Below are 14,424 nucleotides of genomic sequence, written 5' to 3'. Positions count from 1 at the left end.
ACATAGTTCTAATTATTTCCACAGTTCAATTAAATCACAGGCCAGTCTGCTAGCAAGGTATGAGAAAAAAATATAAAACAGATTTTCTATAAGTACATGGCTATGAATACTCGTGTTAGTACCTACTCGTATATAAATTACCTATGGCTTAGAAAAAAAACAAAAAGAAAATCCGTTCAGCCCATTGAGAGTTGCGCTACCACACATAAATACGCGGACACATTAAACTTATAACATCCCTACGTTTACGTCGGGAGTTAAAACTAAAATGACACAGACATGCATAGGTAGGCTGTACTGTATCGGTATAATACCTATCATCTTACGAGATAGTACCTACTTACACGCGCATACAATCACAATAGCAGAATCAGTGAGAAGAGAGCACATTAATCAGTTAGATACACATCTTATGACAGCCTCGCGAACTGAGATGGAAAGGAAAATACAAGGTAATGCATTATTTATATTTTAATATTGTGTCCCGTTTACTATTACAGGTTTTCAATAAGGGGTATTAACTTCTGCGACTGTTCCTAAAATAAAACAAATGCACGTAGTATTTTATAATGTAACGTTCATTATAAAAAAATAAGTTCCTAATAATTTGAGTGTCTTCATTTAGTATAAAATGTAGCTATATAAGATTTATTTACATACTTAATTATTATGTTTTACTCTATTGTAACAGGGGGGGTCTAGTGAATGTACCTAAGTATAGGTACGTGTACTAACAACTTCAATATCAATCTTACCTATTTATTTTTCAGATGTTAGCAACGAATCCCCACAAAAAGCTCCTGCGGATCCAACACAAAACGTTAGCGCATTTTTTGGGAGATACCAGTTTTATTTATTTACCATATTGATTGCAACAAAGTTTCCAATGGCATTTCATCAAATGGCAATAGTATTTCTGGCTCCAAAAGTCTCATTCATTTGTGAAGATTCAGGAAATCAGACATGCCCCTGCGCCCATCTTATTTACGACACAACAGTTTTCACAAGAACAGTTATTACGGAATGGGACTTGATTTGTGAAAGAAAATATCTTGCTAGTTTCATGCAGACTCTTTTCCAGTTTGGAATTCTTATTGGAAGTATAATTTTTGGCATAGCTTCTGACCGGTAAGTTATTTTAAAGTAACCTTCTCATGTTTGCACTTGCAGCTGTTGCCGAAGTTATTAATTAAAACTGTTCTTTTTTGTTTTGGGAGGAAAAAGTCTTTCATAACCGCTGGAGTCCTCCTGCTAACCGCTGGTGTGGTGGCGGCGTACGTCAAGGACTACTGGACCTTCAGCCTGCTGCGAGTGGTGATCGGCGCCAGTCTCGGAGGCATCGTGTGCACCGGCTTCGTCATCCTCATGGAATTCGTCGGCAAAGACAGCCGGGACACCGTCTCCATAGTCTTCAACAGCTTCTACAATGTAGCGTTAACTGTACTGCCAGTTTTTGGATACTTCTTCAGGGACTACTCTGATTTTCAGCTAGCTATATCGATACCGGCACTGTTTTTCATCCTGTATGTCTTTCTACTGCCGGAGTCTCCGCGGTGGCTGATTGCTGTGAACAGGACTGAGGAGGCCGTCAAGATATTGGAACGAGTTGCTCTTATGTAAGTTTATTCTCAATTTTTACCTAATTTAAGATTGTACTCTTTACATTTGGAACGGGTTGTTTGTAATTCATACTAATAACTGTCTCGGACAAGCGACTATAAATTTTATTGGCCCATCCGCGGTTGAGAGCTATGATACAGTCATACAATACAATACTCATCTTATGACAGAAACCTAAAAAATTACAGAATTTGGTATATTATATCGAAACATTATGATACCTACATATAAACATAGTCGTTTTTTTTACAGAAATAATATCAGCAAAGAAAATATTCGCTCCGACGTGGCGGCGTACCGAGCGTCCATTGTAGACGCGACAGAAGAGACGCAAGGCTCCACCTTCGACCTCATCCGCACTCCGAACCTTAGGAGGCACATACTGGCCATGTCGTTCCACTGGGCCTGTGTGAGTTACTACTACTACGGGTCGATGCAGTACGTGGGACAGCTCAGTGGGAATATCTTCATCAACGTGGCAGCGTCCAATGCTCTCTCGATGCTCCTGGGCGGCAGCGGGGCGCTACTGCTCGTGAAGATATCGGGCAGGAAGAGGTTATCGGTGGCGCTAAGCGTGACGTGCGCGGCGTGCCTATTGGCTGTGCCGGTGGTGCCGGACGGGCCGGTCACTGTCGCGCTGACGGCGTTTGGAACAGTGTGTAGTTTCATCAACTTTTGCATAGCGTATCTATACTGTACCGAGCTATTCCCTACAGTTGTTAGAAGCGGGGCGTTCGGGATATGTTCTATGATGGCGCGGACGGGGTCGATGTTGGCGCCCTTCGTCATAGACCTGCAGGTGCACGGGGGGTGGGCGCCGCCGGTCGGGTTCGCGGTGTTGCCGCTCTGTGCCGCGCTGGTGGTGGCGCTGTGGCTGCCAGAGACTAAGGGATGCGAGCTCATGACCACCATCGAGGAAGGTGAAGCGTTTGGAAGGAAGTCATAGATGTTCAGTAATGTACACGTATCTGTTACCTGTATAAGTATTATATTTTTAGTGAGGATAGAGGCTGGTTTGTTTGTTTGACTGATTAATTATAAGTAAATTCCTATGTTATATATACTTACCGAATATAAAATGTTAACTTGGATTTTTAAGGAAGACATAGACAGTCTGTCTAGCAACAGAGGACGTTGTTAGTGACATTGTAAAATGTTAATGTTAACTGATGTTATGTCAATATGAACATTGTAAACATTATATCTAGTTTGGATTAAGTAGTTGTTATCTAAATAGATATTTATGATAAAACAGTCAGATTACTTTTTTCAAAGATAAAACACCTAGACGCTATGTACCATCATTCGCAATATGATGAATTGATGAATATGTCCCTCTATCTTAATATACTTTTTACCTGTAAATAATTTATAGGAGTAGGAGAGGGTAGGATAGAGATTACGAGTGCCTTATAATAATTTTAACAGAACCTCTCATCTTAAATGAACTCTTAACTTGGTTGGAATGGAACGTCTGACATACTTTTGTGACATTGATAGGAGCATTAACTGTCACCACTCATAACCTAATAGATTTGTTGTTGCCCTAAAATATCTACAATTTTAATTATCATTTCATGATGAGAAAATTATTTCCTGGTAAAAGTAAGTACTTACCGTTGTTGTTTGAGATTCAGTAATATCGGCCTCAAGAAATATATGTAAGTACCTACATATTATGTACCTACGTAAATCCCATAAGGATCGGATAAATTAAGGGGCTATTACACGCAGCACTAGCGCCGCCGGTCGATAAAAAATCATAACTTCCGATTGAAAGCGTTTTTCCAAAAACTGCCGGGGCCACCCACTCTAATTCCTATTTTTATAACCTACCCCCCTAATCCCTGGTGCCTGGAATGTAGAATTTGCCGAAGATACGGCCGTTTTTGGAGCTTTCGGCGGTTTGATTAGCACGACGAGGCCTGGGCAGTTTTAGGAAAAACGCTTTCAAACGGAAGTTATGATTTTTATCGACTGGCGGCGGTAGTGCTGGCTATAATAGCACCTTAAATGAAATGTTTGGATGACATAATAATATTCGATTTCATGCTTTACTCGTAGATTTAACTTTTCATGTAAGTAATATGTAAAGTTCCTTAATTAATATATCGGTTACATATTTCATAAACGCGTCTCTGCTATGTCTTCCAAAGACTTTGTACCAAAAGTGTTTTTAATAGTTAAGATAACGGTATAAAACTTCATAAGTTTTAACTTATGACACGGTGGAAATATGAATGGTGAAAACTGATGAAGTAGATTGTACCAATATACTCGTATAATATATGTAAAATCAAAAGCTCATGATGAACCCATGTACCCCGTTTTCACTCGCATGATGGTTAGGTACATAAATACATAAGTATATAAGTTGTATAATTAAGTAGGCTTTTATAAATTATAATCACTATTTTTGAAAGTTCTGGACCCCGTTGATGTCTTTTGTATGCAAAGCTATTCGAGTGATTTTTGACACAAAGAAAAAAATAGACTACCTACCAAGGAACACTAGAACCGAAATATTTTTGATAACATTATTTTTCGTTTTTCGTAGGCAGGACATTATTACATATTGCCTAACCTTAGTAGGTATCTCTAATGATAAATCAAGACAATCCAAAATATGACATACCAACTAAATATTGCAAATCAAATGCTCACAAGTAACTAAGTACATTAATTTGGACCCTGCTCAGTTACCCTATTAACAATAAATGTAAATATTTATAAATACATTATCGAATACGTGCGAGTTTTGTATAAGGAATTTCTGATTCGCCTAATTTTATTTAACGAATAATCACAGGGCAAACATGGCACCTGTTCGATAACGTATTTTAAGGAGTCAAATGTTTGTTGTGTTGTACTCAGTGAAGTCTTCGTTTCCGAAGCGATAGTAATACATCGATGCACTAGCGTTGAGTTGTGGGGAGAGATAGTTTGACGCTCTTCAATGTACTGAAAATTATAATTGTATAGTTCTATCTAATACAGTGCGAAATATCACAGGCAAGCTACCAATTGCTCGTAGCACTAACTATAATGTTAAACAAAAATAAAGGTTTAACATTTAAACATGAAATTACATCGTTTGTTAACGATCTGAATTATGGAGATGTTTATGTAATGTATGATTTACTGATACCGAAGATTTAATCAAATTGTTTTGTTACGTGATGATGATTGAATACCATTTCTTTATGGCCATTCTTCAACTAAGTATGTCATTAATAAATACCAACGAGAAAGTACCTATTATATGTCTTACTATTTTTTGTTTATATGTAGTACCTACCTAACTGGGTAATTGTCAGGCTTTCGATAGTACGTAATAGTTAATAAATTACAAAATAATACAAAAATGCTGGGGCAGGTAAATAACTATAAAAATACCAATAATAGTATTTCATAAATAGATCGCTGCAGGTTTGCACAAAATGAGCTATGACTTCACATTTCTGATACCAAAAAACTTGATTAAAAACCACCAAATTAAACTTGAATGAACTGCAAAACTTGTTGCTTAAATGGTTTCGGTAAATGCAATAGTTGACCTTATTATTTTGTATTACGAGTATGATGACATCAAGTCGGTTCATTGGTGTCGGCATCACACCATGAAGCCATGAGATTGGTTCATCAAGCGTGGTGTCCATTTGCACAGCCTGGGAAATTTCCTAGTCCAAGGATCTAATTGTGGCCTAGTGATGGTTCAACAGCTGTTGGCAGACCACCTACCAACAGCTATAGATAGTCCGATGACATCTGCAGGGTTGCGGGGAAGCAGTAGATCAGAAAGAATTGGCGTACAAAAAAGGAGACCTATAGATAACAGTGGGTGATAGAAGGCATCACCCTGACGTCATCCGACGATGATGGTCCATTCTTACTTGTTTATACTGACAGATGAATGAGAACTGAGAAGGGAATATAAACGTACGTACCTACTTCTATTGTAGGAAAAGGGATCGCTAGTGACAAAAGCGTTTTTGACTATTGTAATGCATGTTGTGCTTCGGTAACTTATTTTTAAAACCACCCTGGGTGCTCGGCAAAACAGTTACATAGTGTAAAAAACCGGTGCGTTTAAGTTTCTGAGTATCAACGAAAAATATATACAATAATGATTTAATACATATAATATTTCAAAATTGAATAGGATGGTGTGATAATAATGTCACATGTGTTTATATAATTGTGCTGAGTCATTAAAATTACAGCATGCATATATTTATCTCAGTTTCCCGTACCTATTTATTATGGCCGATGGGGAAAACGACAATGGGCTACATTTTAAAATTTTAACTGCATCAGTTACGCTTGACTGAGTTCTGCCTTACATTAGAGACACATTTAATACACAGACAACTCAGTACTCATACTCAATGAGAGTACGGGTATCTTGTAATCGAGTCGGTAAACGTCACAGTTACCACAACTTTTGTCTCTTAACGCATTCGTGCAGTAAGCAAACATGGTCTGTATTGTACGCACATAAGTGTCTCTTGAGAAGTGTTGTTAGTACAAGTGGAGGACAACTAGTGGTGAATGATGCGGAGAGAAGCGAGAGCGCAGTTCACGCGCCAATGACAGTCGGCGTGTGCTGGTCGCGGGCACCGGACAGCCACCAACAAGCAAAACAAACCTAGTGACACCCCTAAATACCAGTAATTAAAACAAAGTACCTACCTACCTACATGGTAAAACATAAACATGGAGCTGGAACAGAAGACTAACTTGGAAAATGGTGGTAAGTTTGTGTTTTGTTTTTGTAGTGAAAGTGTTAATAGTGTATGGAGTGTGTTAACCCCGATTTTGCAAACGTTAAGGCCGCAAGTATCCGCCAGCAGGCCTCAACCTTGCTGGTGCATGTTGCAGCCTCTAAATAATGAAGCCTTGCCCTTGCCGCAGGTAAAAAAGAAAATAACATTTTATTCAATTATATTCTGCTGTACGAAGATTTACCGTCACGTAACTATCGTAGGTAAGGAGTTTTAACTCATGTCATAAATCGTTACCATATCGGTACAGTTTAATTATTTACTATATTCTTAACAAAGAAACTTCTGAAAGGCACGTACGTTCGAATACTTACCACTTTTAGCTAAGTTTGTTATCTTTTATGAATAAAATGCGTAAACCTTGAAACAAATAGAAATTCCGGTTTATTATTATATTATGCTCTATTTGCTCGAATTTTATCCTAATGCACGTTAAGATAATAGTAAGATTAAAGATAAGTTTAAGTAGCGATAACAGTAAAAAATACCACCAAAGGTAAAGAAAAGCAGATGTTTTAAATTAACATTATATATACCTATTTATATACCTACTTTGTTTGTTACTTACAGAGGAGTTAATCCAATTTAAATTAATTATTTACATCTAAGGAATTAATTTCCTATATGGATAATTGTTTTTCTTTATTCCCAGCCTGCTTAAAAGAAAAGCTAAACTAAAACTATATTCTGAAGTACTTAGCTAATTTTTTTCTCGGTTAACGTATACGTTCATCGAAATAATTAGTAAGTACTTACATACTTCTGGATGTGAAATTATGTAAAGTAAGGTAAAATAGATCAAATAATTATAATATACCTATGTAACCTATGTGAGTTTAAACGTTTCTATGTGCAAGTGCAACTACTAGCATGCAGCATCGTCGATAATTTATCGGGATCACGCGATTACTAGTAAACAAGGGCATTTTGTCACAGACGATATGAATATCTTGTTATAATTATGAAATAAAGATACTCGACCTTTTAATATTGTAATGTAAAATTGAAAGAAAGTTTACTCGAGGCACTATACATATAAGTAATTACTATATTATGTATCTAGACATCCTATTGTAGCCTAGGGCAAAACATTTTTTTTTTCGGAATACCTATAGGTACAGGGTGTTGCCAAACGGTATACTAAGTTGAAAGGGGGTGGCTCAGGGGGTCATTCTGAACTACTTTTGATCTCTGAGTTTTGGTAATAATATAAAAATATATAAGTACTTTACTTTTCCATAAGACCTATAATGGTCACGTGACTTTTTACTAAGGGGAACATATTTTTTTCGTACCAGCATGTGTTACAATCATAGACTTAGTAATATACTGGCGTATACCTACTAAGTCTATGGTTATACCACATGGAACTCCGGTTGCCTTGGCTAACTAGCAAATGTAATGTTACATGTGCATTCTTTATGTTCTCATCACAAGACTTTGTTTGTCTCAGTTGTGTAGCTCCAACGAAGTAGAAGAAAGCCGGCCTCAACGGATTACTATTCTTCTAGATAATTATGTTTAAAATAATCAGCTCCATACATATACTACACCCATATCTTTCAGCGTTGTCCCACAATGGGAGTTGCCCCGCATGTTTGAGAACGTCACTGATAAAATTCCATACTTAGTTAAGTTCTTGTTTATAATTTTATGATGTGACATGTATTGTACCTACAATATAATAAACACATCATAATAGCCATCCGGTCGTCCGGTTAATGTTATGATGTGTTTATTATTAAATTTTATTCGATTAATTAAGTATACTAACATTGTTTATTTACATGAGTAGGTAGTTACCTATACACTATAAGGATTGTTGTAATGAAATGAAATGAAATGAAATTTGATCTCCAACTGAAGAAGTAGGCTGATCAGTTTAACCAATGAGTGCTTTTTATAGTAAAGTGTCCATCTATATTTTATATTTATTAATCTCAAAATTATTGTAAGGTAAAAAAATTCATGAGGTATCAGAGATTTCACATAAGTAACTATAGGTTTTTTTTTTAAGACCATTTGGTATTGCTATTGGTTATGTTGCGTTCTTCAGAACTAAAAGAAGTAAAAAAGTTCTACAGAACTAACTATCGTATAGGTAGTTTAGCCGTGTAACGTAGGTAGGTAATTCTTAGTTTTAGGTTTACAATTAGTTACTTATGTTTTCCTGGGAATTCCATTCATGAACATGATTCATATTGAAAAAAAAAACATATTATTGTGGTTGTGGCTTCAATTTGATCACGCGGTGGCATATGACAGCCGTGTACATAAGCTTCGTGTAGGTAGGTAACTTCTTACTGCTTGAGCTTGGTTAAGATATTTCAAGTTGTTTTTTTTTCAGATAACCCGAAACAATCATCGGAGCCCCAGATAGACACAATACAAAAATGCATGGGATCTTTCGGAAAGTACCAATTGCTGCTGTGTCTTCTAGTCTTTTTATCAAAATTCCCTGTTGCATTCCACCAGCTGTCCATAGCATTTTTGGCACCTAAAGTTTCGTTTGAATGTCAAGATGGCGGGAACAACACTTGTCCCTGTGCTAATCCTATTTATGACACGTCCATATTCACAAACACTATTGTGATGGAGTGGGATCTGATTTGTGGGTCAAAGTGGCTGGTTGGATTCACCCAGACTCTGTTCCAACTCGGAGTGCTTATTGGAAGCATTGTCTTCGGGATCTTATCTGACAGGTGAGATGTTATGTCCTATAATCCTTATAGGTATACAGGTTGTTAAAAAGGTTATTCACCGAATTAAGGTGAATCATGGGGTTTCTAAACGTAACTTTAGATCAAATAATTATTCCTGTATTTTATTATTATTATTTGATATAACAATCCTCGTAATTTTAAGTGAAGTTAGACTTTTATAATTTAAAGATTTTAAAGCCATCCATTTCCCATTCCAGATACGGCCGCAAACTGCCCTTCATCGTCGGGGTGGTCATTCAGATACTGGCGGGGATACTCGCGGCCATCATGACCGACTACTGGTGGTTCTCCTTCTGCCGCTTCCTGGTCGGAGTCTCAGTGGGAGGCACCATGGTGTGCGGGTTCGTCATGGTCATGGAGTTTGTAGGCGGGAAGTACCGCGACGTGGTGTCCGCTTGCTACCAAGTGCCGTTCAACCTGGGTCATATAATGCTGCCGATGTTCAGCTACTTCATCCGGGACTACGCCACGTTCCAGCTGGTGATCTCGGCGGTGCCGGTGGTGCTGCTGTGCTACTTCTGCCTCTTGCCGGAGACGCCGCGCTGGCTGATTGCTGTGAAGAGGACGGACGAGGCGGTCATACTGATCGAGACTGTTGCCAAAGTGTGAGTTACTCCTAAATATATGTTTTTGGACATGTGGAATTGGCTTTAAATCCTCATTATTTATTAATCGATCCATATCCCTACGAATAATTGACATTCTTAGATCGATCCCAATTAAATAACTAACACTACCTATTTACAATCTTTCCAGAAACAACCGTCCAACAGAAAACATCGCGACCGACGTCAAAACGTACCAAGCGTCGATTGAAACCAACCAGCTTAAGAAGGGCAACATCTTGGACCTGTTCCGCACTCCGAACATCCGGAAGAACATCCTGGCCATGGCGTTCAACTGGCTGGCGTGTAGCTACTGCTTCTACGGAGTCAGCCAGTACGTGGGCCAGCTCAGCGGAGACGTGTTCCTGAACGTACTCAGCAGCGCCTGTTTGACGCTCGTCGGGACATTGACCTCGATACCGCTGATGAAGGTGGTCGGGAGACGGACGCTCCTCATCGTCTTTAACTTCATATGTTCCTTGTGCTTGCTGGCGTTGTTAGTAATACCGTCCGGCGTCGCGTCGGTGGTCATGGCCAGTGTCGGTCAGGTGGCCAGTTTCATAGTGTTTGTGGTGGTGTACCTTTACGCGTCAGAACTGTTCCCGACGGTGGTGCGTAATGCCGCTATCGGGTTCTCGTCGATGATGGCCCGCGTGGGCTCCATGGTGGCGCCACTAGTCATCGAGCTGGAGGTCTACTCCTGGTGGCTACCACCGTTCCTGTTTGCAATAGTACCGCTAGTGGGAGGGTTCGTGGCATTCCTCTTGCCAGAAACAAAAGGTTGTGAACTGATGACGACGATAGAAGAAGGTGAAAACTTTGGTAAAAAGGAACCGAAGCCACCGAAATAGTACGTGATAGTGTGATGAAGCGTTTTGTGGTGAAGCCGTGATATTTATAGGGTTGTGAAATGATGGTTTCATAATGTTATTGTAAATACATTGATTTTATTTTATTGTACTATGATGTGTGTAGGTTTAGCATACCTACATTAGAAAATACCTAGCCTTTGAAGTACCTATTGATTATTGTATAATTTTGTATTACAATTTCCTTTCATATACATAAGTCTACTTCAATTGTATGTATATAAACATGAAAACTCAAAAAATATCCAAATTCCTCTGAGCCATTGATTATTTTTCAACAATTCAAATATCTCCTATTGTTCTCAGTTGTTTAAAAATAAACAGAATTGTATTGTTTTGCTGGATAAACCTGTTGAATAGGAACATGAAACTCGCTATGATCGAGTAATCACTTTATATTGGGAGTTTGCCTTTGCCTAGGTATATAGGCAAGTAAGTATGGGAATAAGTACAACTAGTCTTACTGATTATTATTTATTATTACATCACTAAGATTTCTTTCAGTAGGTCAGATTTCTTTGCTACAGACTGTATTATTGTTATTCTAACATTTCTTGCATCCAGACAGTCTATTACATAAGAGAAGTCCTATTATCCAAACAGTGAACATTATCATGCTCGGTAGACCGGATGCAAGTAATCAGCACGGTTGATCAATAAACTGAAAATAGCACAGCAATAAAGTGCAATTCCTATTTTTGGAGAGTCAAATGAATTATCATTTTAATTTTGTGATAAATTTAGAAATCAAATGATGTGAATGTCAAGGCAACGTAATAAAAGGCAGGTACCCGGATCAACGGTCAATGTATGAAATAATTCGTGTTTATATACAGTTAATACGGAAAGGGTATTGTTAGCTGAAAGGGGTATGTACTAAACCACTTTTACATTAACATTCACGGTCACGGTCTTGTACACTACGATTCACGTAACATGACCAAAAAAAGGTGTTACAACATTATCAATAGCAGCTCGTTATACTAAAACAGCGAACATTCACACCATATTGCCATGTTCATGTACCTACCTGCTGTTGGCTGAAAAAACAAGCTGTGTACAGTGGGATTACCACCACCGAATATTAGCAATTTATTTGTTAATTGCTAATGTGTCGGTGGTGGTATGGTAGCAGGTACCTACATAAGAAACTGATCAAGTTACGTGTATCAAACTCTATACTAATGCATGGCACGCAGGTCAGACAGAGCATTACTTTACCTACTAGCTCTAGCCAAACTAGTAGTAATGGATAATTCTGTAAATTGCCTCCATACAATGGGGCCCTATAATGAAATAACACACGCGAAACTGTCACAATAGCCACTGCCGGTCTTTGAATAAAAGTACTGGTAGCACTACATAATGTACATAAGTAGATACCTAATGTAATTGTACGTATTATAAGTATTTGGATTCAGCAGTTACGGTGCAGGTTCCATTATCAAGGTCTGAGTTTTCTGCACAATTGTTCCTCATTTGCATAATATCTCTATCAGGAAACGGTGGTCGACATTTTACAGTTATTTCATTAAAAGTTACTGAAAATGTTCAATAAATTGTACAGGATTACATTCTCAAAGTATCGTTCTGGTGCGTATTGGTTAATATTTTTTCCACTCTAGGTTTAATTTATCAGTGTGAGTGTGTTATCATTCTGACATGACAGTTCTTAAAAATAAGGAACAAATTCAAGTTCCTAAAAAAAGGATCTTTTTAGCTACTCTTTACCTATGTATGTTTCAATACCTGAATTCACTGTCGTTAGTTTAGTTCTTTGTGTTATATCATCTCATCTTCTGTTGTATTATTCTTTCATTTTACGTATTATTTTTCAGGTTCATTTTCACCAACTCCTGTAACTACAGCCATAAATAACGGAGAAAATAATGACTTACTGCTGAAATTAATTGGTTCTTTTGGAAAATATCAATTCTGGGTTTTTATTCTTCTAACCGTTGTAAAATTATGTAGCGCTTTCCACTTATTCGCTATAATTTTCATAGCTCCGAAAGTGACCTTCATTTGTTTGCCCAATAATTCAACTACTTGCCCGTGTGAAAATCCGCAGTATATTGACTCCGTATTCACAAATACTATAGTGAAACAGTGGGACTTGATCTGTGAAAGGAAATGGATGATTGGATTCACACAATTTATGTTTCAATTTGGAAACCTGGTTGGCAGTCTACTTTTTGGAGCAGTCTCTGATAGGTAATAAACTATCTATAATTTTGTTTTTTACATATTGCAAACAAATCTTCAGAAATGTTTTTTCCTGCTACGGATGAGAGTATAAGTAACTTAAAATAGTAGGTGTAAGTATGTATAAGGTAGTTTACCAAATGAAAAAGTTTGTTTATGTATGTACCTACATGTACCTACTTACCTACTCGACTAACAACTACCAACACAACAGCGGGAGTTACTAACATCTTCACGGTTGTCGGCCGTTGTTTTTTTATGACAAAGAAACCAAAATAATATAAATAAGTAGGTAATCCTTCCGGCTTGTAAATTAAATGTTATTTTAGGTAAGTAAATGCTATTCGAATGTAAAGGGCTGTTAGTTTTCCATAAAATTAAATAACTAGGTACTAACAAGATTTTATTCTAGATTCGGAAGACGGCTGCCGTTGATTGTGGCGTGCATAATCCAAGTGATGACATCATACGCTTCAGTCTACATAACAAACTTCTGGTGGTTCACTGCCATGCGGTTCCTCCTTGGCATGACTGTAGCCGGAGGCCTTGTCCTGAGCTTCGTCATTCTCATGGAGCTCACCGGCTCTGAGTATAGAGAAGTCACTTCTACCCTCACACATTCCTTCTTCCTTGTCGGGGAGATGCTTCTGCCTATGATCGGATACTTCGTAAGAGACTACCAAAACTTTCTACTGATATTGAGCATCATAACTTCGTCGCTGGTGATTTATATCTTCTTATTACCCGAGTCACCTCGATGGCTATTTGCTGTCAATAAACCGGAAGAATGTGTGAAGCTAGTGAAGAGGATTGCCAAAGTGTAAGTATACCTGTTATGTAAGTTGCGGATGTACTACATAATTAACTATATTTTTTGTCACATGAACACAACTTTATACCCATAACGTTTTCAGTAACAAGCTACCATCACATAACATCAAAAGCCAAATAGAGGAATATCACAAGCAACATACGGAAACAGGAAAGAAAGGGAGCCTGATGGATCTATTCCGGACACCCAACATTAGGAAGAATGCTATCGTGATGTCTCTGATGTGGACGTCGTGTAGCTACTGCTTCTACGGCCTCGCTCAGTTCACTGGTTCATTGAGCGGCGACATATTCATCAATGTAGCGATCAATGCTTCTGTCACGTACATTGGAGGGTTCTTATCAATACCAATGCTCAAGTGGTTCCGCAGACGGCCGACCTATATGGTGTTGAATTTTACATGCAGTTTGTGCCTATTTGTGTTGGCTACTTGTAGAGGCACCACGTTTGCTGTGGTCTTGGCCACTTTGGGCACTGTCTGTAGCTATAATGCTTTTGTGCTGGTATACATGCAGACCAATGAGATATTTCCAACTGTTGTGAGAAGTGCAGCACTAGGATTTGGATCAATGATGGCCAGGGTGGGGTCAATGCTTGCACCCTTCATTGTTCTTTTGGAAGATTTTAACCCATGGTTGTCTCCAGTTCTTTTTGCTATTCCACCTCTTGTAACGGGAATCATGTGTCTTATGTTGCCGGAGACTAAAGGAATTGAGTTGCTTACAACGTTAGAACAGGGTGAAAATTTGGGTAAAATGGACGATAAAACTTAGTCATCCAAAACTT

General features: G+C 38.1%; 2 protein-coding genes across 2 annotated transcripts; both read left to right on the top strand.

Moving 5' to 3' along the window:
• The first annotated feature begins 290 nt into the window (after positions 1–290).
• LOC119690366 (organic cation transporter-like protein) lies at positions 291–11,301 on the top strand. Its single transcript, XM_048629614.1, has 8 exons — positions 291–452; positions 771–1,128; positions 1,209–1,616; positions 1,873–2,563; positions 6,331–6,373; positions 8,752–9,106; positions 9,325–9,732; positions 9,884–11,301. The coding sequence occupies exons 1-8, from the start codon at positions 413–415 to the stop codon at positions 10,581–10,583; spliced, it is 3,003 nt and encodes a 1,000-aa protein (XP_048485571.1). The 5' UTR covers positions 291–412; the 3' UTR covers positions 10,584–11,301.
• A 146-nt stretch (positions 11,302–11,447) lies between these two features.
• On the top strand, positions 11,448–14,421 carry LOC105386720 (solute carrier family 22 member 16). Its single transcript, XM_038113330.2, has 4 exons — positions 11,448–12,194; positions 12,440–12,815; positions 13,219–13,626; positions 13,721–14,421. Exons 1-4 carry the CDS (start codon positions 12,149–12,151, stop codon positions 14,409–14,411), a joined length of 1,521 nt encoding a protein of 506 aa, XP_037969258.2. The 5' UTR covers positions 11,448–12,148; the 3' UTR covers positions 14,412–14,421.
• Positions 14,422–14,424: the final 3 nt, after the last annotated feature.

The sequence above is a fragment of the Plutella xylostella genome, chromosome 23 (assembly GCF_932276165.1).
Source record: "Plutella xylostella chromosome 23, ilPluXylo3.1, whole genome shotgun sequence".
Lineage (NCBI taxonomy): Eukaryota > Metazoa > Arthropoda > Insecta > Lepidoptera > Plutellidae > Plutella > Plutella xylostella.
This window is presented reverse-complemented; position numbering and strand designations above follow the sequence as displayed.